Here is a 23,805-nt window from a genome sequence, read left to right on the forward strand (position 1 = left end):
ACACTTCTTTCAGAAGATTAGAGACTGTAGTTGAGTATGAGCCGGATTCTTCCGCGATCCCCACGATACAGATATTGCATCTTCGCATTCTCCCTTCCAAATCCTCGCACTTCTCCTTCAGTTCAGCCATTTCGGTTTTGAGCCCCGCCACTGTAGTCCGCAGCTCAATTACCTCACTGACCATGAAGACAGGCCCTCTTCCTTGTCGCTGACGGTGTGCTTCATGGGGTCCATTCCAGTACAAATAGCCGCTGTGTTGTTTACAATTTTGGCCTTAATTTCTTTCAGCTCACAGAGAGCTGAATTCTTCAGCAAGTGCACTCTTTAGCTCTGACTTGATAATTGCAGAGATGTCCATTTTCAATGAGGCAAGGACGTCTGTTCTCAGGGCCGCAGTGTCCACTGCTGACTCACACACTTTTAGCGATACTGGCGTTTTAGGCCTGCTACTTGTGGTCCCTTTATACTTGTATTTACGGAGACTGGCGGCCATAGGTGTAATATTTATAACTCTGACTAGCTTTGAGGTGTTCTTACATGCAATGACGTACAACTTATTCCGTACTTATGAAAATAATGTGCAATAAAATAAAGAAGTAATTGAAGTAAGGAGTAAGCAGGAGTAAGTAAGCAGGAGCCATGTTCTACACATCCTACTCATTGCCTGCTCCACTGTGCCCCCAAGTTAGGAAATCTTAATCCCACTTCATTAAAGTGGACAATCAACTGTCATGTCTATTACCTAGCAAACGACCACAAACACAACTGAAACATGAACACATAATTAGGATAATCAAGTTAGTTAGCCAGACTGGTGTAAAAAAGTTTAAAAAAACTAAAATGTGCTAAACTTGAAGTTAAGAATATGGTGGCTGCACTCTGTGGTGTTTATCAGAGTGTCCCCAGTTTCAGTCTCCATTTCCCAAATGCTTTAGCTGAGCACGCTAACATTATTCCTCCTAATAAACAGGCAGACGTTCAGCTCTTTCTCCTCATTATTTACCATCATCACTGTAATATTTCATCATCAGCATTAACACACAAAGGTAATAAGAGGGATAGCTGAGTTCAAGTCTGCAGCGTTTGAGATTTTTAAAACGCAGATTTAGAAAAGAAAAGCATCTTACAGTGAAAGCAGCATTTTACAGTAGAAATAAATGTAGCTCATTATGCTGGTAGTGAGCTATGCTGCCTGACACAGCTGCCTAAAAACCATAGAAACGGACCTTAAACAGAAAGTTTATCCTAAACTTAGGACAGTATTTAGGGAGGTTTAGTTTAATTAGAATGTTTCTGTGATACTGACTTAAGAAGTTTCTGCAATACGGCCCCAGATGTGGCCATAGAGCACAGTTTAGATATAAGCATAAAATGTTGTGGTAGTTTTGCTGTCTGCATCATTGATTCTAAAGTGTGAAGGGGAGGGAACAGCTGTGGTGTTTGGGTTTGTTCTTCTTTAGAAGCAGTTTTTTTTGTAAGAACCAGCACTTTAATTTCCCACAGAGATAAGCAGACGCAAGCGCTCACAGAACCTTCACCACATGTTGAAAAGTGGCTCGCGCTCCAGAGGAGAGATGAAGATGCTGCACCTTTTGGTTCTGACTCTGCTCACACTGACCGGTAGGAATTATTGCTGCTCTTTTAGTTTCTTACATGCAGAAGTGGGTAGAGTCACTTAGTTAATCTGAGATAAAAACAATGAAAGAAGGTGTGAGCAAGTGTGAAGAACCTTTTTAACCCCTTAAAGTGTATTTAACTGGTGATACTGATACAGTACAGTGAGGGGAAACAAGTGTTCAGACACTTGTTTGTGGTTAGTTAAGGTCAGAAATCAATCAAGTTCTTCATTGCTACATGTTAATACTGCAAAAAAAAGTAAATGTAATTTACGGTCATTATAAAAGATGTTGCCGTTGGTTGAGAAGATTGCAGATAACAAATGATGAATAATGAAAGTGGAAGAGCTTCTTAAAGTAGCATTATTAAAAAGCCGAAGCAAAGACCTAAACAGCCCCCAGGTGCGTCCACTCTTAAAAAGAGGGTTCTTTAGTAAAGAAAATGGTTCTATATAGAAGCAAGAACACTCAAAGAACCCTTATTTGCATGGTGACAGGGTTCTTCAGATGGATGGAGACTGTACTTTAGATGGTTGTATATAGCACCAAGAAGGGTTCTGTTATTGTTACAATGTCAAGCTTTGTTGTAAAAAAGTTGTAAAAAAGGGAAGAATAGACTAAAAGACTTCACTTCTTATGCTGATAGAAGCTGGATGGAGTAACACGTTCCACTGCGCTTCTACAAGTTACTCAGCACTTTTGTTCTTCTACTCAAGCTGGTTTTTGGAAACATGCTTTTACATGAATGATTATTTCACAGGAAGAAGAATAGGAATATGGGTTTAGGCTGCTTTCCACACATCTGTTTAGACTGTAATAAGTCTGTCAAATTGAATGTGGGTCCACACACCAAAGTCTGTAAACTTTTAGCAACGTTTATTTTTACCTTAAAGGAACTTCTTACTCCACCAAGTGTCAGTCTGTACAGGAAGTGAAGTTTGCTGAGGCAACGTGAGAGATCTGAGCAACAGTAATCCAGTAATCAACTACTTCATCTAATCTCAGCTGTGTTCAGTCAGTGAATCACTCTTTACCTTTATTTCAGATTCCATTCTTTTCACGAGACTCACTTTCAGTTCCTCAAAGAATCTGTAGGCACACCTCCAAAGTTCAGTCTTAGAAGTTGGTTTAGCCCAAGTTCGGCAACATGTGGCTCTTTTACTTTCATGTAAAATGTCTCCACATGAGAATTAGATTTTTAGGTAAAAATAAAATATTTCCTTTACAGTTAAATAAAGCTCTGCTAATTGTTCAACACAGTTTTAACAATAAATGGTCTTAAACATTGGAGTTAATGTAGAACTGCTAATTCAGGCTTTAACCCCGAAGCACAGACTGCTGGTCACCATAACAACGCAGACAACAATCTTGCCTAGCTAGTAGCCAATGAAATGCAAAGAGAATGATTTAAAATGAGCATCGATAATTTGGAGACAAACTTATTTGTGTTTATAATCACTCCAGCTGGTTTCCTGATATATTTAATCTGCAATGAGAAACTGACAAAACAATGAAAATGTCATGAAGCTGAAGTCAGTTTCTCAGGTTCCAGCTTCTCGTTCCACCTTAAATGGTGTCTGAGGTGCCAGAATGTAACTGCAGAACAAGGTGGAATGGGTACAATTGAACAAGAAGCTGGCGAATGAGAAGCAAAAAAGTTGAATGTTGAGAGACATTTTACAAGAAACTGTTCTACGTTTGTGGAAAAGTTTCCTGCTGGAGATGTGAGAAAAGTGGCTGTAGCTGAGCTAAAGATTAAAGCAGAGCAAAGTAAGTCTGTGTTTTCATGTATATTAGATTTGTTAGCCTTTACCAGCACATCAGCACATACTGAGACATATTTACAGCCAAGATGGTAAAATGCACATTAACTCCCAAGGTGACTCCCAAGGTGGTTTGATTTTTTGGTGAAAGGACAAAATGGCTCTTCTTGGCATTTGGGTTGCGAACCATGGTTTAGCATTTTCTGTAATATCCAGGTGTATTTATTGTTATTGAGATCTGAACTCTGGGGTGGTGAGTCCATTGTTCAGCTTCTTTGTTTGATTTGTTTCCTGACGGGGACAGTGTTTATCATGTACCTGGGGCACGTTTAATCTCTGTTGTGCACTGTTTTGCTATGGTTTCCAGCTTGGACCAGGCTTTGTCCTCTGGTGTACTGCATGTGTCACAGGTGTCGCTCAATCAGCAGTGACATGCAGTGTATATAAACCCCATCATATTAAAAAGGCAATGCACACAATGGATTCGAAAAAATGAACACTAGAATTAAAGATGTTAAAAGACACGTTTTCATATTTAAACTCTTTGAAAAGAAAATTCTTTAAAAAGAACACAGAGTGTCCTTCTCAGTGGCCACAGTTGCTCTTGCTATACAACAGAGTCTTCAACACATCACCAGTTCCATTTAAATAAACGCTTTGCTGCATTTTGTTGTGGCTGAATGCGGCTCAGGTCCTGCATGGCTGTAACACTCTTCAAAAAATGGTTCTTCAAGGCTTCATCAGTAAATGCAATGTGCAAATACAGAACCATGAACACTCAGAGGACCTTTTGATGCATGGTTAAACTGTTCTGCTCTATGATGATTCTTTAAACAACCCTTCTAAAATGTCAAAGAACCCTTTATCAATACTATACAGAAGCTTTTTTGCTGGGTGTATTTGTATATTATTATATTATTGATATTATATATATCATTGTCATTTTATGTTTTCTGCTTTTTTCCTGATGCTGGAAAATTAAAAATACTTAATTGTCATTTTGACAGATAATTGAATACATATCATCTATCTGGGTCGCGGGAGCCTATCCCAGCTGATACAACCTGGACGGGTCGCCAGTCCATCGCAGGGCAGGCAGACAGACATACACGCACACGCATTCACACCTAGGGGCAATTTAGAATGTCCAGTTAGTCTTACTGCATGTCTTTGGAGAATGGGAGGTAACCGGATAACCCAGAGGAAACCCATACAGACACAGGGAGAACACGCAAACTCACCCAGCCAGGAATTGAACCCAGACCTTTCTTGCTGTGAGGCGACAGCACTACCCACTGTGCCTCTGTGCCACCATGCCACCCTGATAATTGAATAGAAAGGGTGAAACAAGTTTTTCCAGGTGAAAAGTTCATATTTGTACCTTTTCACGATCGAATGTTTTAAAACTGAACAGTAAAATAAAAAGGCTGGAGATGAGACGGGGTGTGTGGAGTCAGTACAGCTTAGAAACCATCATTTCAGTGGATTAGGGTACAGTTATGTTCCCGGACTAAAGGTACTGAGCTGTACCCTTAAGGGTCCCACCCCAGTGACAAGAGGGGAACTGCCCCAGTGAGTAGTTAGTACCTTTATGACTGTGAGTGAACTGCACTTAAGTAAAACTATTATTATTTGTAAATACTGAGAAAAGTGCAAATCCATGAAAGATTTGCTGGAAAATACATGTAACTGAGTAACTGGAGCTGGTTGCTGCTTAGATACAAGCACAGAGAGAAGACTGTTAAGCAACATTCAGTACAGCTTCACATTCATTGGGTTGGAAACCAAAGTATTGCTAAACTGGTGTGTCGGTTCTTCTTCTGGCCGAGCTTTTCTTTTTCTCTCTCTGCTGGAGAGCAGATCTCATGCACTGCAGTTTTTGTCTCATTTGCATATTGTCTAGCATTCTTTGCCAGACTGTTATAATCTTGTTACAATCTTTAAAAGTGTTGTTGAAAGTATAAAGGTGTGTAGTTAACTTGTTGGTGAAGTTCTGATTCTTAAATTAGAACAATTATGTAAAGTAAATTGTTAAATGTGGTCAAAACAATTACAAAAAAATTATGCAGTAAATGAAAGAGAACAGAAAATAATGGGGAGGCCACTAATTTATCACATTTTATGCATAATATCAGTGTGTGAGATGTAAACAGAGTGATTCAGAGTGGTTTGGTGTGAAATGGTTCAGTGGTGGTGATAGGAACCAGGGGTCGCCATGACTACAACACACATATAGATATTTGATTTATTTATAAAAAATCTCTCGCCTGCCAGTCAGTCTTTCCTGTCTTTTTCATTTTGTTTCTACAAGTGCTGGGAATGGAGAATTTTATTTTAATACAATTTTAAAGGGAATTTTATTTGTTAAACCACCAGTGAGCTTACTTGTGTCTTCTGAGTTTTATATGGTTGCTGTTGGAACAAAACCTCGTCTTTCCAAAATGGAAACTTTACAGAAGGAAAAAAACATATATTAATTTCAATGTCAATGGAACCAGGCATTTTTTTTCAAGTCATTTTTGGCCATTTATTTTGGTCCCTCTTTCATGAAATTTACACACAATATAAAAGTGTCATGATTGGCCCCTCCCAGTCCAGTCCATGTGCTTGTTTTGTTTACTTTCAAGTCCTGTCCATGTGCTTCTGTTTTGGTTTTCAGTCCTGCTGTCTAGTTTCATGGCTCCACCCCTGATTGTTCCCACCTGTTTCCCACCTGTCCCTTGTTGTCCTGGTTTGTATTTAAACCCTGTGTTTGCTGGTCTTTGTTTGTTTGTATGGTTTGTTGGATGTACTGTTCAAAGTGTATGTATTGTTTGAAGAGTTTTGTTTATTTCTGGTCTGTTTGGAGTTCTTTGTTCAGATTGTCATGTGAGTGACCAACCTGTTTTATGTAAAGAACAGGGATCTGTCACAATCTGACCTTCACAACACGTTTGTGAAAGTGTATCATGACACGAACAAAGGAGATTTCTGAGGACATCAGAAGAAGAGCTGTTGATGCTTGTCAGGCTGGAAAAGGTTAAAAGACCATCTATAAAGAGTTGGGACCCCACCAATCCACAATCAGACAGACTATAGTACAAATGGTGGAAATTCAAGTTCATTACGCTACCCAGGAGTGGTCAACCAACAAAGATCACACCAAGAACATGGTGTGTAATAGTCTGTGAGGCCACAAAGGAATCCAGGGTACCTAAAGGCCTTTTTCACAGTAGCTACTGTTAATGTTTATGAGTTCACCTTCAGGAAAACATTGAACAACAAAGGTGTGCACGGCAGGGTTGCAAGTAGAAAGCTTCTGCTCCCCAGAAAGAACACTGCTGCCCATCTGCAGTTTGCTAAAGATCACATGGACAAACCTAAGGCTATTGGAACAATGTTTTGTGGACGGATGAGATCAAAATAGATCTTTTTTGTTTAAATGAGTAGCGTTATGTGTGGAGAAAGGAGAACACTGCATTCCAGCATAAAAGCCTTATCCCATGTGTGAAACATGGTGGTGGTAGTGTCATGGTTTGGGCCTGTTTGCTGCATCTGGGCCATGACGGCTTGCCATCATTGATGGAACAATGAACTCTGAATTATACCAGCAAATTCTATTCCATTCTTGTCCATGCCAGGACATTGGTCTGTGAGCTGAAACTATATATGTATATTTATTAAAATATGTTATAAATTAACTATTGAAAAATTATTTGGGTGGTGGATCATTCTTAGCAATGCAGTAACACTGGTGGTGGTGTGTTAGTGTGTGTTGTGCTGGTATGAGTGGATCAGATGCAGGAGTGCTGCTGGAGTTTTTAAACACCTCGGTGTCACTGCTGGACTGAGAATAGTCCACCAGCATACACCGTCCTGTCACCACTGATGAAGGTGAACTGCTGTGTCTGATCCACTCGCACCAGCACAACACACACCACCACCACATCAGAGTTACTGCAGTGCTGAAAATGACCCACCACCCAAATAGTACCTGCTCTGTGAAGGTCCATGGAGGTCCTGACCACTGAAGAACAGGGTAAAAGGGGCAAACAAAAGTATCAGAGAAACAGATGGACTACAGTCTGTAACTGTAGAACTACAAAGTGCACCTGTATAGTAAGTGGAGCTGATTAAATGGACAATGAGTATCCATCTAATGTTGCAAAGTCAGTGCAGATCAGACACTCGCAGATAAAAACAGAAGGTTTAAGTTTTCTTGACTGCTCAGGACAGTTAAGGACAGGCAGGATAACCAAAACAAGCGTGGCATCTAGAGAAAAAACAAAACTAGTCCAGGATTGAAAACCAAGAGAGCAAGTAATGCACAGCAATTCAATCCAAAAGGGCAACACAAAATGGCAGGTCATACAAAAAAAAGGCTTTTTTCACAAAAAACACAGCTCATTATGCAACAAAAGGGGTTTGCAATGCTTCACAAAGAACTGGACTAAAGCCTGGGCTTTTATTCTAACTAACTAATGGCATGAAATGACAAACAGGCGTGAAAGATTAGAACTCCAGTGAGGAGGAGTGCTGGAATGAATGTTCGTTGGTGGTTGGTGATGGTAGGGGAGTCATGTGATGTCCCACTGACTCATGGGAGTTGGAGTCCTCTAGTCAGTCCATGTACTCAAGTGACTCTGCAGGAGAAAGGGAGCAGACAGAGGAGGTAACCTTGGCAGGAGGCATGGCAGATAACACTGATTAAAAAGAAAACTAATTGTAATAGTAATAATTTTAAGTATCTGACAGGTTGTTAGAGTGAGAGAGAAGATTTGAGTTAAAAGTCTCAAAAACATTTTTTTTCTTCTTCAGTCCTCACTGATTTCTTAGATTTTATGACACTCATATTTTGCAGGTGTTCTCTCAGATGATGGATGGGATGTGAATTATCCTGAGCCTGAGATCTGCGCTGTGAGAGGATCTGATGTCATCATTTCCTGCACTTATTTCTACCCAAAGTCAGGGCAGCAGGTGGAAAGAGTTTTGTGGTGCTCAATGAACTCAAATTCAGGAGAGTGTCATGACGGACCGTATGTTTATAACAGTGACTCTACTGCAGCGTCAGGAGACTTTAAGTATGTTGGTGACAAAACATCAAACTGTACTTTATTAATAAGTAATGTACAGTTCAATCACTCTGGAGAGTATAGATTCAGATTTATAACTAATGTCGAGAATGGAAGATGGACAGGTGACCCTGGAGTGAGTCTTAAAGTGGCAGGTAAGCATTCAGATTAAAATAAAGCTCCAAATTATTAATGTGTATTAAAAACACCTACTTTGTGCTTCCGCTCTGGCCACTTTATTAGAAACACCTACCTTATAGCACCACTATGTAGGTGTACAGTTTATCACCCCTCCTCTACCCATTCATCACTGGTCAGTTTCTGACCACAGGGGTGCTATTGTCCAGGTATTATTTTGGTGTTGGTCCATTCTCAGCACAGCACAGCAGTAACACTGACACTCAACTAGGCTGAGAGTGGAGCACCACCCAAAAAACCTCCAGACAAGAGAGGATCTGTGTTCAGAAACTGATTATTAATCACACAAACTGTACATTAACAGATGATCTACAGTCTCTATCTATACACCAACAAGGTAGAGCTACAAGAGAGGGGTTTCTGATAAAGTGGCTGCATATGAAAAAGCATTATTATCTTCACAAACATGCAGTGTTTTCATGTGGTAATAAGCTCTTAATGTCACACTCATGTGGACTCTTTCTTGCTCTCTAAAAGTTGTGCAGGTGTCGATGATCAGACTGTCTGTAAATGGGAATCTAAAAGAAGGAGACTCTGTAAATCTGACTTGCACTGTGAGCTGCACTCTCAGCTCTCCACAGTTTGTGTGGTTTCAGAATACAGAGTGTTTACCTGAATCAGGCTCTGTTCTTCACCTCCCTGCTCTGACTGTGAGGAACTCTGGGAATTATTCCTGTGCTTTGAGGAACTACAAGAACATCACGTCTGAAATGATCAGCCTTGATGTGGAAGGTAGGCCAAGCTGCTCTGAATATTGTCTACAGAACAAATACAGCGATTATAATTACATTAACTGAAGTAAACTGACTAAGACTAGCTAGTTCAGTGGTCTGCATGTTCGTGCAGACTATATCTCCAGAATCTGGACAAAAAATACATTTTTTTACAGTTTTATTAACCACTTAAATGGCCAGGGCCCACTGGTTTTATTACACACTTCTAAAACCTAAGAATAGCTCAGCTAATTTGCACTTACATTCTTGTAGTTACTGACTAATAAGGCTTAGTATGAAACAAGCCTGAGATTTTAAGTGGTTGAATCATGTTTTTATAGAAATGAACAAATATTTAATTAACAAGCAGCAGCTAACAATTATTAACAAGCAGCAGTGTCCTTGACAGCCTCAAGGCTGAAGCTTTAGCATTAGCAACTGTTCTGCTGTTCTTGGATCAGAATTCATGGCTTCACAAGAATCTTCTTTTAGCCACTGCTACTATACACTAGCCTAGCTCACAGTAGCCTTAGCTCACAGCAGGGGTCGACAATATGCACCTGTTGTGGCTCCACAGCAGAATTTATAGGTAAAAATAAAATAATCCTCCTTTACAGTAAAATAAAGCTCTGCTGACCGTTCAACACAGTTTAACAATAAATGATCTTAAATGGCTGAATTAACTGCTAATTAATCTGCTGACATTTAACCCTGAAGATCAGACTGTTGGTTACATAGCAACGCAGACAACTATCTCGCCTAGCTAGTAACTAACGAAACGGTAAGGATTTTAGATGAACATCAATAATTTGGAGATGAATGGAGTTATTTGCGTTTATAATCATTCCAGCTGGTTTCCTGATATGTTTTATCTTCTACAAGAAACTGACAAACACTAAAAAGTCATGAAGCTGTATTCAGCTTCTTGTTCGAATTTTCACATTCCACCTTAAATTGTGCAACAGTTAGCTCAGTTCTAGTGCCTTAGACACCATTTAAGGTGGAACAGAAAAATTCAAATAAGAAGCTGGTGAATGAGAGGCTAACAGCATCTAGATATTAAGCCGATAAAGCTTTTACATAGTCAAAATATCTCAGTAACCCTTTTTTTGGATTGTCTACTTTGAATGCTTTGTAAATATTTAATATACATTCAAGTTACATTCAACTACATATCTACTAAATTGACCATTGACTCTAAACCTGCTCTTATCCTAACCCTCACCTTAACTTCAACCCAAAACCTAATCCTGGACCAAATCCTAACCCTAACACCACCACTGTTTAGGGTTTCAACTGATAGTTTGTTAACAATTTGAACATCTGTAGTTGATCTATAGGGGACTATAGTGGACCAGTATCCCATAATTATTTGCAGTAATAAGCTGGTCAGTAAAACATTTTCACTGTAATGTCACATTTAAGCAGGAAAGTAATTAAGAAACACCTCCAAGTAACAAGGAAGTTATATGGAGTAAAATAACAATATGAAACTAGTAGAGCCAAAAAAAAAAAAGCCCAGATTCACTTTAGTTTATAGATCATAAACAACCATATGCTGTTTAAGACTGTATTTTATTCATCTACAATCTTTTAACTAATAAAATAACAATTTTCACCGCACACTTACTCAGTTCATATCTAGAACCTGTTGGGCATTTCAGTGTAATTGAGTTACTTGCTTATCATCATATTACCCAAAATAACTGCCTACTTTAGAGTTTAACCTGTATAACCCCTTAAAATCACAGGCTTATTACATACTAAGGCTTATTATTCAGAAACTACAGGGGCTTCAACGCAAACAGGCTGAGCTGTTCTTAATTACAGAGTCTCAGAAATAAAGGTAGTAAACTGTCACTGGGGCAGTACCTCTCGTCACTGAGGCGGGACCCTCGAGGGTACAGCTCAGTACCTTTAGTCTTGTCTCCAGGACTTTTATTTTACTGTTCTGTTTTAAAACATTCGGTTATGAAAAGGTACAAATACAAACTTTTCACCTGGAAAAACTTATTTAAAGTTCACAATCAGACCTTAAAACCACTGTAGTCCCTTTGAGGGAACATTTACACTGTTTGTACCTTGATGAAGGAAAAATGTACCTGCATAGAACCTTTTATTTCTAACTGTGTAGTACCATGTAATAAACCTTTGGGCCTTGTCATATGGGTCAGTGAACTAAACTTACTGGTTAAACCAAAACCAAACTGTTATTTGTTTCTTTCAACAGGACATTTCCCAGTTTTGGACATTGTTTGGATTGTCCTTGGAGTAATTCTATTTATGCTACTTGTGGCTATCTTAGCTGTAGTTTACAAAAGGAGGTGAGACTGAACATATTTGTACACATTACGAATGTATACAGTGTAAAACTAAAAGATGACAACAAGTGTGTTACACTTTAATCAGCCTACAGGATTCATAATTATACTGGGTGCTACTTGAAGTACTTTGACATGTGACACTGTACAACTGTACAGCTAAATACAGATACTTTAATAGATTAGATTTGGTCTTCTAACATCAGATATTCAAAAGGGTATTGGTTTAAATGTCTCTGTAGTCAGTAAAACAGTCTAGTCCGAGATGTTTCAGATGATACTGTATGTCCTAGATGCTGTTCCTCCAACTGTATTTCATACTCTTCTGTATCCATTAGGAAGAAGGCAAAAGCTCCAGAAGAAGACATTAGAGGAAGTGACAGGGAAACCCAGGTTAGACCCAGAAAAGCATTTCTAGATTTAATTTCTACGTGGCTGCAGTGCTACTGTTACTCTAGCACACCTGGTTCAGTCTTATAACTAATCTATTTATGCTCCACTCACAAAAGCGCTATGATGTTAATGTAGCTAGCTAGCAATGTTAGCATATCAATCAAATGTTTAGCCCTAAAAAGCATGACTACATGACAAATGTATCCTAACTGAGTGAACTTTCACAAAGTAAGTCATTTAGCAGCTGCACACAAGCCTAACATCAAAATGCAAAAGGCCAAGCGATGGATGGAGTGGTGTAAAGCGCCACCACTGGACTCTGGAACAGTGGAAACGTGTTCTGTGGAGTGACCAATCACACTTCTCTGTCTGTCAGTCGGATGGATGAGTCTGGGTTTGGCGAATGCCAGAAGAACGTTATCTGCCTAACTGCACTGTGCCAGCTGTAAAGTTTGGTAGAGGAGGAATAATGATTATGGGGTTGTTTTTCATGGGTTCATTTAGAACCCTTAGTTCCAGTGAAGGGAAATCTTAATGATTCCACAAACCAAGACATTCTGGACAACATACACTTCCAACTTTCTGTGAACAATTTGGGGAAGATCCTTTTCTGTTCCAGCATGACTGAGGCCCAGAGCACAAAGCAGCTCCATAAAAGCATGACTGGGTGAGTCTGGTATGGAAGAACTTTATTGTCCCTCACAGAGCACTGACCTTAACCCCATCAAATGCCTTTGGGATTAACTAGAACAGAGATTGTGATCCAGGCCCTCTCGTCCTCACAAATGCTATTCTGGATGAACGGGCAAAAATTCCCACAGACTGTAATGGTGAAAAAAAAGGGGGGGGGGGGACAGGGACTCATGCCAGATTATCAGCACCCGTGTATTTATGTTATGAACTAATGCTGACAAGGTCATGTTTTTATAGGTTGGAGAAAGAACACAGGGTAAACAAACAAAGCTTCAGGATAACCATGTTAATGAGGCTGCTGAAGCCGAGCTGCTGGAGGACGAAATTACGTATGCCTCTGTGTGCACAAAACCTAAAAAACCAAAAGAAAGGTAAGAACTAACATCATATATAATGTCTAATTCCTTTCTAGACATATTTCATTTGATATGAACCAAGAGCATTGTAACAGGTTAGGGGACTGTAAAAAGTCCATAATGCACTTCATACCAAACAAAGAATACTTGGAACATCAGTTTAGAGATCTCTGTGGTTACTGAGGTGTATGAGATTACACTGGATCTAACTGAAGCTGCTCTTTCCTCTGTGTATTTTTCTGCATGTATCAGGGAGGTAAACGCTCGAGAAGAAGAAGAGAACAGCAGAAGTGGCTGGAAAACCCAGGTTTGACCTAAATAACTGTTAAAACTCCAATCCTGTGTGAATGCAGTGCTGCAGTTTACTGTTTTGCACATTCAGCACATCAGGTTTAATCTGAGAATTACATTGTCCAGGCTCCGCCCACAAATGTGGTCTTCCATAGCTACTGTTGTGAGGTTGGACAAAAGTGTTACATATAATTAGAAAATGTAGCACAACTTGTCAAATAACTAAATATGTGATATTTGAAATGATATCTATTTTGTATTTTTTTGTGTTGCAAACTTTTTACAGATAAATATCTGCTATTCTAAGCAGAAGGTCATCTCTTTTAGATGTTTTAATATTGCTTACTAAACTTCCATTTGTCTTTCTTTGCTGTCGCAGAAGAGCTTGATTTTCTGTTTTTTTTTTTGCCATAATGTCAAAATATCGCTGCTGTTGGAACAAAACCTCCAATCTCCAAAATAGTAACTTTACAGGAGAAGGAAAAACATAATTTACTTTTACTGGAAGCCAATGGAACCAGACTTTTTGTCTAAGTATTTTGGACCTGTATTGATCTATTGAAATATTGAACATGTATTTTCAAATTATGCCATACAACTGAAAAATGACAGATACAAGGTTTTGTTCTGACAGCAGTGATATATGGCATTACAACATGGAAAATGCTGTCAGCAAATTAACTTCAGCAAAGCTACATTAGTTATTAGTGCATGGCTACGGTGTTAACTTAGCTACCTAGCAACGTGAAAACAGTTTAAGCTAGTGAACGTTATTGCTTAGCCTATAAATGAAATAAAAACTCGTAAAAACTTTGATTACACAAAAAATAAACACACCCAGTCTGTTATCATTACCTATGTTTTCATGCTCAAAATAGCCCAAATAAGTTCTTAGTCTAAGACTGAACACAGACGTTTACAAGAGGTGTATAAAGGCCAGTCCATTTATAGTCCCACTTACAAACCATTAACCTCACATGCACAGGCTCATAAGGAAGGTCCAGGTCAATGTTTAGGCCTCAAATGCAAAATCAACGATATTCCGATGAAGATATGACACAATGGCAAGTTTGATTCCCGGTGATGCTTCAGAGTCCAAGAGAGCACAGTTGGTCTCGCTCTCTCTGGGTGGGTAGGATGGCCCCCTTCTCCCTCCATCAATCAACGTGGTTGTCAGCGCAGGCGTCTCTTAGCTGATGTAACAGATCTGGTGGTTGCCGCTTTCCTCCGAACTCGTTTGGCTGTCCAATGACGTTGCGTGAGCGGTGGTTCGAAAAGATGCGGTGATGCTTCACAGGTCTCAGAGGAAGCCTATGTTAGCCTTCGCCCTCCTAGCGTTGGTAGTGTCGTGTGACTGGGGGAGGTCCTAACTAGCGGGTAGAATTGGAGACAACTAAATTGGGGAGAAAATTGATATGCTATTAAAAAAGATTGCGCGCACACATACACACACACACACACACACACACACACACACACACATCGTCTAAGCCTCTTCTCCTTCTGGAGCCTATCCCAGCTGTCAAAAGATAAGATGCAGTACATAATTCACTCACATCCTCAGAAGCTGCGTTCTTCCCTAAATTTGATTCTGAGTTCTCTTCGAATTCTCTTTCAATCAGAATAATTTGCTCAGGGAAGGGCACTGAAGCACAACTCGTGCTACAAAGTGTTCTTCCACACATTGCGTGCAGTTACACATTTCCACCAGAGAGGTCTCCAAATCCCAAAAACTTACATAGTGTAGTTTTAAAATAGGTATTATGTTTTTTACTTACGGCTAAATGTTTAATATGAGGGATGTATCTCCTCCTCTACACACTCGGGTTTGTTTTGGTGTCATATAGCTTTCATCACAGATGAGGTTCAGCAGAAATGTTGCAATAACTGCAACTATGTGAAAGTCAGTGGAGTGATTTGAGAGTTTACATCCAAATCTATCTTGAATAGTCCGATCAATATCGTCCACATTTAATCACATTGAGGTTTGGTTTGCTAAGACTTTAGTCATTTAGATATTTTGTAAGTTGAGTTCTGACATTACATTTTCTCACTAGTTTAAACTGTGTTTATTCATGATTCATGTATTTTAACTCTGTGCTGTAACTGGTGGAACATGACCTTTGTGACCACTGAATGAAGCTATATTATAATCATTATTAAACCTGAGAACAGTGTCAGTGTAGATTGTCAGCAGGTTTACTGCAGATCTGATCAGGTTGATGTTGGATCTCTGCTGCAGGATGAAGACGTGATGTACGCTTCTGTGTCCATCCAACCCACTATACCTAAAAAAGGGTAAGAACTGATGGAGAACTGTAAAGGAAGTTGTATTTTCTATGTTCATTCTCTACAATGATCTGCTAAAAGCAATTTAACCACACAAAAGCATTTTGTTGCTCATAAATAAGCTTCTGTGTGATTGCAGACCTGTCCACACTGTCCAAGAAGATGATTCCATTATCTACAGCGCAGTGAAGTCAAACTGATCACAGCTCCGCACGTCATGTAACCCCAAAGCATTTGGGCGTATTTGTATATCATTAGAAAATCGCTTGCTATGAAACATCTGCTGTGAACCACTAGGTGGAAACTATAAAAGAAATTTATTGAAACTTAAACCTTGCACTTTCTGATATAATTTAGTTGCTTCTTTGTTTTAATTTAGTTTTTATAAGAGATATACATTTTTATGACCTTTTTTAAACAGCTTTTTGGTATAAAAATGTACTGTACAAACAAAATGGACTGTAACCATTAAAGTATTTGCCTCCCTGAACTGTTCCTGTGAGTCCTCAAACATCTGAAGAGCCGTGAGAATGTGTGGATAACTTATCACCAATGGTTAGCATAGGAACTGGAATACACTAATGGTTTTAGCAGAAATCTCTGCATGTTCATCTGTGCCAAAGCAGCAAAATGGAAAAGTCAGAGACTTTGATTGTACAACTTAACCCTTTACAACAGCGCACCTAGCACCTGCCCAGCTGTTATCAAGACTAGACTAGCTAGCATATATTTTTTACGATGTAAAAAAAAAAAAAAAAAGCTACCACCTATTAACATTAAATTGGAGTCGGTTGACTTCAAATAAAATACAGAATCATTTTTATTTGTAAATTAAATGTTAAGTGGTTTTATATTTTGTAGTTGCAACTTGTACAAGAAGTTGGCGTTGGCTAACTAGACGTTACATTATTAATTCCAGAGAACTCGTAGAGAGGAGAATTCCGGGTTTCTCAACTCTAGAGGGCGCTCCTGAGCAAGCCCAGAATGAATGGGTTAAGATGGAGCATTTGAGCAAAATTGCAGTTTATAAATACTTAAACATTTTTAATGCATAAGAATACAATCCTTTACTGAACACAGAACAGCATAAAACGTTTTAGCACCGCTGTTATATTTTTTAAGAGCTTATAGGTTATAGGAGTTCAAAACGTCGCCTTATGTAGGTCCATGACGTCAGAGGGCGCGAACAGCCAATGAGCTGCTCCGCTCGCCAATCAATCAGCACTCAGTAGCAGTAAAGCCCGCCTCCTGCTGCCCAAAACCCGTTTGTTGTAGAATAAATTAAACAGTTTTCTTAAACATAGTTTCCTTTGCTTTTTTAAATAAAATACACCCTTCTACTTTCTAAAACTAAAGGAAAGTCCTGGGCGAGTGATAAGAAACTATTTGAACTTTCCGTTTTTATCCGTTCATTTACTCCCATTCACTGAGGACTCGCTCGTGTGCGCCCTCTGGCGTTTCGCAGCCCTGTTTTTGAAAAAATTGATAAAATAGGCCGGACTCCTCGTTAACCGGCTGTGGTAATTCTCCTCTCTGCAAGTTCTCTAGTTTTGTTTTCATCACAACACGCGTTATTTTCCCGACTTTATCGCCGACTAGAGGCCAGAACTCACGCTTCAGCCGTTACCATGGCGACGACGCGATAACACGGAAGTAGACTCAACGGAGCAGAGCAGCCGTCCACATAAACAAACACTGAGGTGCGTAGAGAAGAATAAAACTGCACTAAAATCTGTTAAAATCAACAAAAGTGTTCTTATTTCACTGAAATGGGGACTCTGGTAAAAATAAAAAGTGACTTTAGTACTATTTCAGGCCCAGAGCTTCCCCTATACGACTGCTGAGGAAGTTCTTAATATGTAATATAAGAGCTGAAGTTTATTCGACTCTTCTCATTTTTTAGACTGTTTTGGTGTAAAATAAAACCCCACAGCTACAAAATGAGAGGAGTGATCAACAGTAAATCTGAACAGGCGCTCAACCAACACAGCAGAACTAAGTTAAATCTAAGAAAAGAGAGAAACGTTTACAAAGACACGTACATTTTAGTAGGAATTGAAGTAAGAAAAGTAGAAGTGCCTGTAACTACTTAACACCTCCCTCTGCACTTAAACCCTGTTATTTATACTGGATTATATTTAAGAAGTCACACTGCTAGCATAAATGTGTGAACCTGTCACTTTGTCTAAACACACTTTTTATTGTGTCCCCTCAAATGATTGTGAGCCACCGGCCAGTCCAGACTTCCACTCCCCTCTGCCATAACTTGTATTGTTTCCCATATGAATAATATGACATTAGTAAATAATAAGGCTGTAGAATTTAGGCAAAATTTCCACATTTCTGTGTAATATTTTGAACTCTTTTTACTATTAATGTCCTGTGTTGTGTGCGGGCTACTGGCTGCAGAATTTCCTTGGGGATCAATTGTGTATGTATGTATGTATGTATGTATGTATGTATGTATGTATCTATCTATCTATCTATCTATCTATCTATCTATCTATCTATCTAAATTCTCAAAGGTTAAATACAATAAGCACAATAATCTTAAATAAAAATGAACAAAAAATGTAAAAAGAAAATTCACAGACATCATTAACAGATGAATGTGTGCCCAATCCTTAAGCTTTTAAGTTATCCTTTAATAATCCCACAACTAGAAAATTCGCCTCTGCATTAAACCCATCTGTGCAGTGAAATACCACATACAGTAGGGGGCAGTAAGCACACTTCTCCAGAGCAGTGGGCAGCCATATCCAGAGCACCCAGGGAGCAGTTGGGGGTTAGGTGCCTTGCTCAAGGGCACTTTAGTCATGTACTGTTGGCTCAGGGGATCGAACCAGCAACCTTCTGGACACAGGGATGGGTCCCTAACCTTCATCACACAACTGTCCCGAATGACGACTTGTCATTTTAAGTTGGACATATGCTGTATGATTTTAGAAATCTACTCAAATGAAGAGCTAATGATCGAATGAACATCCAGATCGACAAATTTCAGTTCACATTTACAAATTACATGTTGACCATGTTCAAACTGTTAGATTCTGTGCAGCTATTATAGATATTGTTATTATTCCTGTTGCACCACAGAAGAAACCAGTAATGACTGAAATACGCATACATCCATTTCATGTTCTTTTCATGTAACTCTGACGAATAAGGGCCATTCTGTATTGGAACATCCTCCCATATGTGTAGCGTACTTTGATCAGGCTGCAGGTTTTGGTGAACAAAGAGTTTGAATGAGTTTGTGATACTCCAGGTTGTGTTCAGACTTCAGGCAAATCAGATTTATTTCTCAAATCAGATATTTTGAGACAAATGACCTCTCTGTTAATTGCGAGTGATCAGATCTGATTTGTGTGTCCAGACATCACCAGTCTATCTGCATGGGTTCTTAATCCAAAGGATTTAATATGATGTTGGCCCACCTCTGCATTTAACCCATCTGAAGCAGCTATAGCAGCTTCAACTCTTCTGGGAAGGCTTTCCACAAGGCTTAGGAATGTGTTGTCAACAATGAATTCAACAATGTGTTTATGGGAATTTTTGGCCATTCTTCCAGAAGTGCATTTGTGAGGTCAGGCACTGATGTTGGATGAGAAGACCTGGCTCGCAGTGTTCGCTCTAATTCATCCCAAAGGATTCTTCCACACCACACTCACTCATCCATGTCTTTACGGACCTTGCTTTGTGCACTGGTGTGCAGTCAGGTTGGAACAGGAAATGGTCGTCCTCAAACTGTTCCCACAAAGTTGGGAGCATGAAGTTGTCCAAAGTCTCTTGGTCTGCTGAAGCATTAAATGTTCCTTGCACTGGAAATAATCTATCGGATTGCCAGACGGATACTCGTGATTAGTCGCTCCAGAGAACACGTCTCCGCTGCTCTATAGTCCAGTGGCAGTGCTTTACACAACTGCATTCAACGCTTTGCATTGCGCTTGGATGTAAGGCTTGGATGCAGCTGCTCGGCCTTGGAAACTTATTCCATAATCTGAATCTGAAGTCCACATGAAGTTTGGAGGTCTATAGAGATTGACTCTGCAGAAAGTTGGCGACCTCCGCGCACTACGGGCCTCAGCCTCCACTGACCCTGCTCTGTCATTTTCCGTGGTCTACCTCTTCATGGCTGAGTTGCTGTCATTCCCAATCGCTTCCACTTTGTTATAATCCCACTGACAGTTGACTGTGGAATATGTAGTAGTGAGGAAATTTCGTGACTGGACTTGCTGCACAGGTGGCGGTACCACGCTGGAATTCACTGAGCTGAGAAGACTGAGGAGCAGTCTGCAGGCCTAGGTGCTTGGTTTTATACATCTGTGGCCATGGAAGTGATTGGAACACCTGAATTCAATGATTTGGATGAGTGAGTGAATACATTTGGCAATATAGTGTATGTAGCTGTGCTGGCTTGCCCTCCAAACTCTTCAAAATTCTCTTCATAATCCTGAATTTTGGAGCTCTTCTTCAATCCCAGCAAAACAAAGTAGACGAGCTGAATGCACAGATAAGGTTTCAGCGTGACATCGAGAGCTGCTGTGTTTTAGCGCTCATAGAGACGTGGCTCTCTGCGGCAATACTAAATAATGGCATCACACCAGCCAGCATCTCCATCTATCACCAGGACAGAACTCTGGACTCTGGTAAGGGCAGAGGCAGCGGATTATGTGTTATGGTGAACTCTCAATGGGGAACAGATGTAACGGTTCTTGCCAGTCACTGTTCTCCAGACATTGAACTCGTAACAGTCAAAGTTCGACCCTTTTTTTTTGCACAGAGACTTTAGCTCAGTCATTCTCACTACAGTCTACATCCCACTCAGGCAGATAAGTCACGTGCATTGGAAGTTTTGCACGAGACCATTGATGGACTTCAGAACATTCGCCCTGAGGCTGTTTTCATTGTGGTTGGGGATTTTAACAGGGCAAACTTGAAGAAGGTTCTGCAAAAATACTACCAGCACATTAAATTTCCCACCCGAGGAGAACAGACTCTTGACCACTGCTACACCGCAATCAAGGACAGTTACAAACTCCTTTGTACAAACTTAGGATGCTGTTGGCTGGATACTTTTGGTTGGTGGAATATTCTCAGGCTAGCAGTGACACAGCGACACAGCAGCCCTGCTGTATCTGATCCACTCAGACCAGCACAATACACACTAGCACACCATCACCACGTCAGTGTTACTGCAGTGCTGAGAATCAGGCCCGTAGCCAGGGGGGGATCGAAGGGTTCGTTTGATCCCCCCCCTCGCCCCCTCCCCCCGTACACACATGCCCCTCAAGATAGGTAGGCTATTCAATGAATGAATTGTTAATCTCCGGTGAATATACATCAAATTTTAATTTACAATATCACATCCAGACTAATAAAAAAGAAAAGTAGACTCAGTGAAGTGAGGAGTAAGAAAAATGGTTAATGTTTCTCTTTACACATTTTGTTCAGGCTGTTTTACACCAATCCAGTAGGTGGCGGTAATTCCCCCATTTCTGTTGTTAGCTAGTGGAAAGAATAAGAATAAGGGGATTAAGTTACTTGAGAAAATGGGTAAAAAAGAAGACAAGGAGTGAAAACGGAAGAAATCGGCAGCAACATTGTCCCAAAACATTGGTGACTTATTCAATAAAAGGCCCAAAATCGGTAAAGCTGCTGGGTGCAGGGCTTCTATTTCTTTACAACTCCCCTGCGTTAACAGTGCCGGACAGACAATGGTGGGTCATTTCATGTGAAATCAGACACTTTGGGGCCCGACCAACATGGATTTTCATCAAACTTTGTGTGCCTTTTTAGTGGCAAGGTAGAACCCCAGAACTGCATTTGCATAAATCTGCCACTAATATAAAGGGAGAAATGGACTATGAATGTTTTAAGTAAGAGGGTAGGGCACTACACATTCAGCTCTTTTCTGGCTCTACAGAGTACACAAACAACATTGAACTCAACAGTTAGCCGAGTATAAATTATGAGATATTAAAATACTAAAATCTGAATATAAAAAAAAAAATATATTAAAATGGTCAGTATCTTTTCCACACATAGCCTGCAATGTCATGAACAACCTCTGAAATATTAGTGGCAGATTCATGCAAATGCAGTTTTGGAGTTCTACCTTGCCACTAAAAAGGGCCTAACTGTTGAGTTCAATGTTGTTTGTGTACTCTGTAGAGCCAGAAAAGAGCTTTCAAACAGCATCAAAACCATCTGTTTGTGATTTAAATTGACATAATCAAGGTTGAATGTGTAGTGCCCTACCCTCTTACTTAAAACATCCATCTAAGCCGCTTCTCCGTCAGGGTCGCGGGGGGATGCTGGAGCCTATCCCAGCAGTATTCGGGCAGAAGGAAGGATACATCCTGGACAGGTCGCCAGTCCATCGCAGGGCAGACAGACAGTCACTCACACCTAGGGGCAATTTAGCATGTCCAATTGGCCTGGCTGCATGCCTTTGGACTGTGGGAGGAAACCCACGCAGACACGGGGAGAACATCCAAACTCCACACAGAGAGGACCCTGGCCGCCCGGCCGGGGAATTGAACCCAGGCCCTTCTCGCTGTGAGGTGATAGCGCTACCCACCACGCCACCGTGCCGCCCTACTTAAAACATTCTTAGTCCATTTCTCCCTTTATATTAGTGGCAGATTCATGCAAATGCAGTTCTGGGGTTCTACATTGCCACTAAAAAGGCACACAAAGTTTGATGAAAATCTGTGTCGGTTGAGTTCAAAAGTGTGGTTCAAATGACCCTAAAGGAGAGGAAAAACAAACAGACAGTGAAGGCAAGACCCAATTAAAAAATAAAGAAAAAGAAGGCGAGATACAAAAGATGGAGAGGAAAAATAGACAGACAATGAAGAAAAGCAACAGAGACAGACAGCAACAGAGATACAGAGGAGGGAGAGCAACAACAGACCTAGGTGAGCAACAGAGAGAGACAATGAAGTCCCAGCACAGTTGTAGGAAGATTTGAATAAGACGGAACACTTCAATTTATATCATTATTAATTCATGTTTAAGTTTTAATGACCATACCGATAGTGTACCTCATGAAGTAATTCTTATCTATTTATGTCAACAGTAGAGAGGCAATAAAGGACCGCAACATCAGAGACAGACAATGGAGGGCAGCAACAGAGACAATGGAACAAAGCAACAGACAACTGAGGTGAGCAACAGAGACAGACAATGAAGTCACATCACAGATGTAGGAAGTTTGAGTAACACTTACATTTATATCAAATTTATGTTAACAGTGGGGAGCAACAGACGAACAAATAAGGACAGCAACAACAGACTCACAACAAATTTATAATGAATAAAATATGTCTAAATTAAAAAGTTTGAAGTGTGCTTGTGTATTTAGGGGGCGTTGGAGTAGAGAGCCAAATGAAGTCCACTTTTGGGGGAAAAAGATCCCCCCCATCACAATGCTGGCTACGGGCCTGAGAATGATCCACCACCCAAACAGTATCTGCTCTGTGAGGGTCCATGGGGGTCCTGGCCACTGAAGAACAGGGTAAAAGGGGCCTAACAGAGTTTGCAGAGATGGACTACAGTCTGTAACTGTAGAACTACAAAGTACATCTATATAGTAAGTGGAACTGATTAAATGGACAATGAGCGTCAAAATAAAGATCATGCCTGATCGGTGTATATTGTGGTGTTAATAGTGTTAATGTGCTTTTTGGGCTAATTGGGCTTCTGTGTTTGCAGGTCTGTCGGCACTGACCAGCAGAAAGAAGACACCTACACCACCATTATCTACAGTACAGTGACCACAGAATAATGCCTTTAAACACAAAAGTACACAAAAGCCCTAATTTATAGTCATTATCATTATAAAGACACAGGCTACACAACAGATATGATATATTTATTAGTGTGTAATTTGTTTATTTATTCCACTATGCTGGTTTTCATAAAAAACTATTATAGGAACAAAAGCTAGATTCTGATTTATGACAATTTCATGCTTGGTGCCTTATTTATGATTATTTTGATGATGATCTTTGATGAGATGATCTTTGGTCTGTGTATCACTATATGAGCTATTTGGGCCTTAAGAGTTCTTGAATGGACTATAGGATTGAGAATGTAAGCATTAAATAAACAATG

The 23,805-nt window shown here is 40.0% G+C and overlaps 1 protein-coding gene across 1 annotated transcript in view; it reads left to right on the forward strand.

Moving 5' to 3' along the window:
* Positions 1-15,884, forward strand: part of LOC119262340 (CD276 antigen-like) — a 31,619-nt gene extending 15,735 nt beyond the window's left edge. The window contains exons 2-9 of the mRNA XM_037533789.1: positions 8,220-8,585; positions 9,106-9,360; positions 11,572-11,665; positions 12,001-12,055; positions 12,986-13,119; positions 13,357-13,411; positions 15,638-15,693; positions 15,824-15,884. Coding sequence (XP_037389686.1) covers positions 8,220-8,585; positions 9,106-9,360; positions 11,572-11,665; positions 12,001-12,055; positions 12,986-13,119; positions 13,357-13,411; positions 15,638-15,693; positions 15,824-15,884 — 1,076 coding nt within the window. The remainder of the gene's footprint in view (positions 1-8,219; positions 8,586-9,105; positions 9,361-11,571; positions 11,666-12,000; positions 12,056-12,985; positions 13,120-13,356; positions 13,412-15,637; positions 15,694-15,823) is intronic.
* Positions 15,885-23,805: the final 7,921 nt, after the last annotated feature.

Source organism: Pygocentrus nattereri, chromosome 24 (genome assembly GCF_015220715.1).
Source record: "Pygocentrus nattereri isolate fPygNat1 chromosome 24, fPygNat1.pri, whole genome shotgun sequence".
Classification (NCBI taxonomy): Eukaryota; Metazoa; Chordata; class Actinopteri; order Characiformes; family Serrasalmidae; genus Pygocentrus; species Pygocentrus nattereri.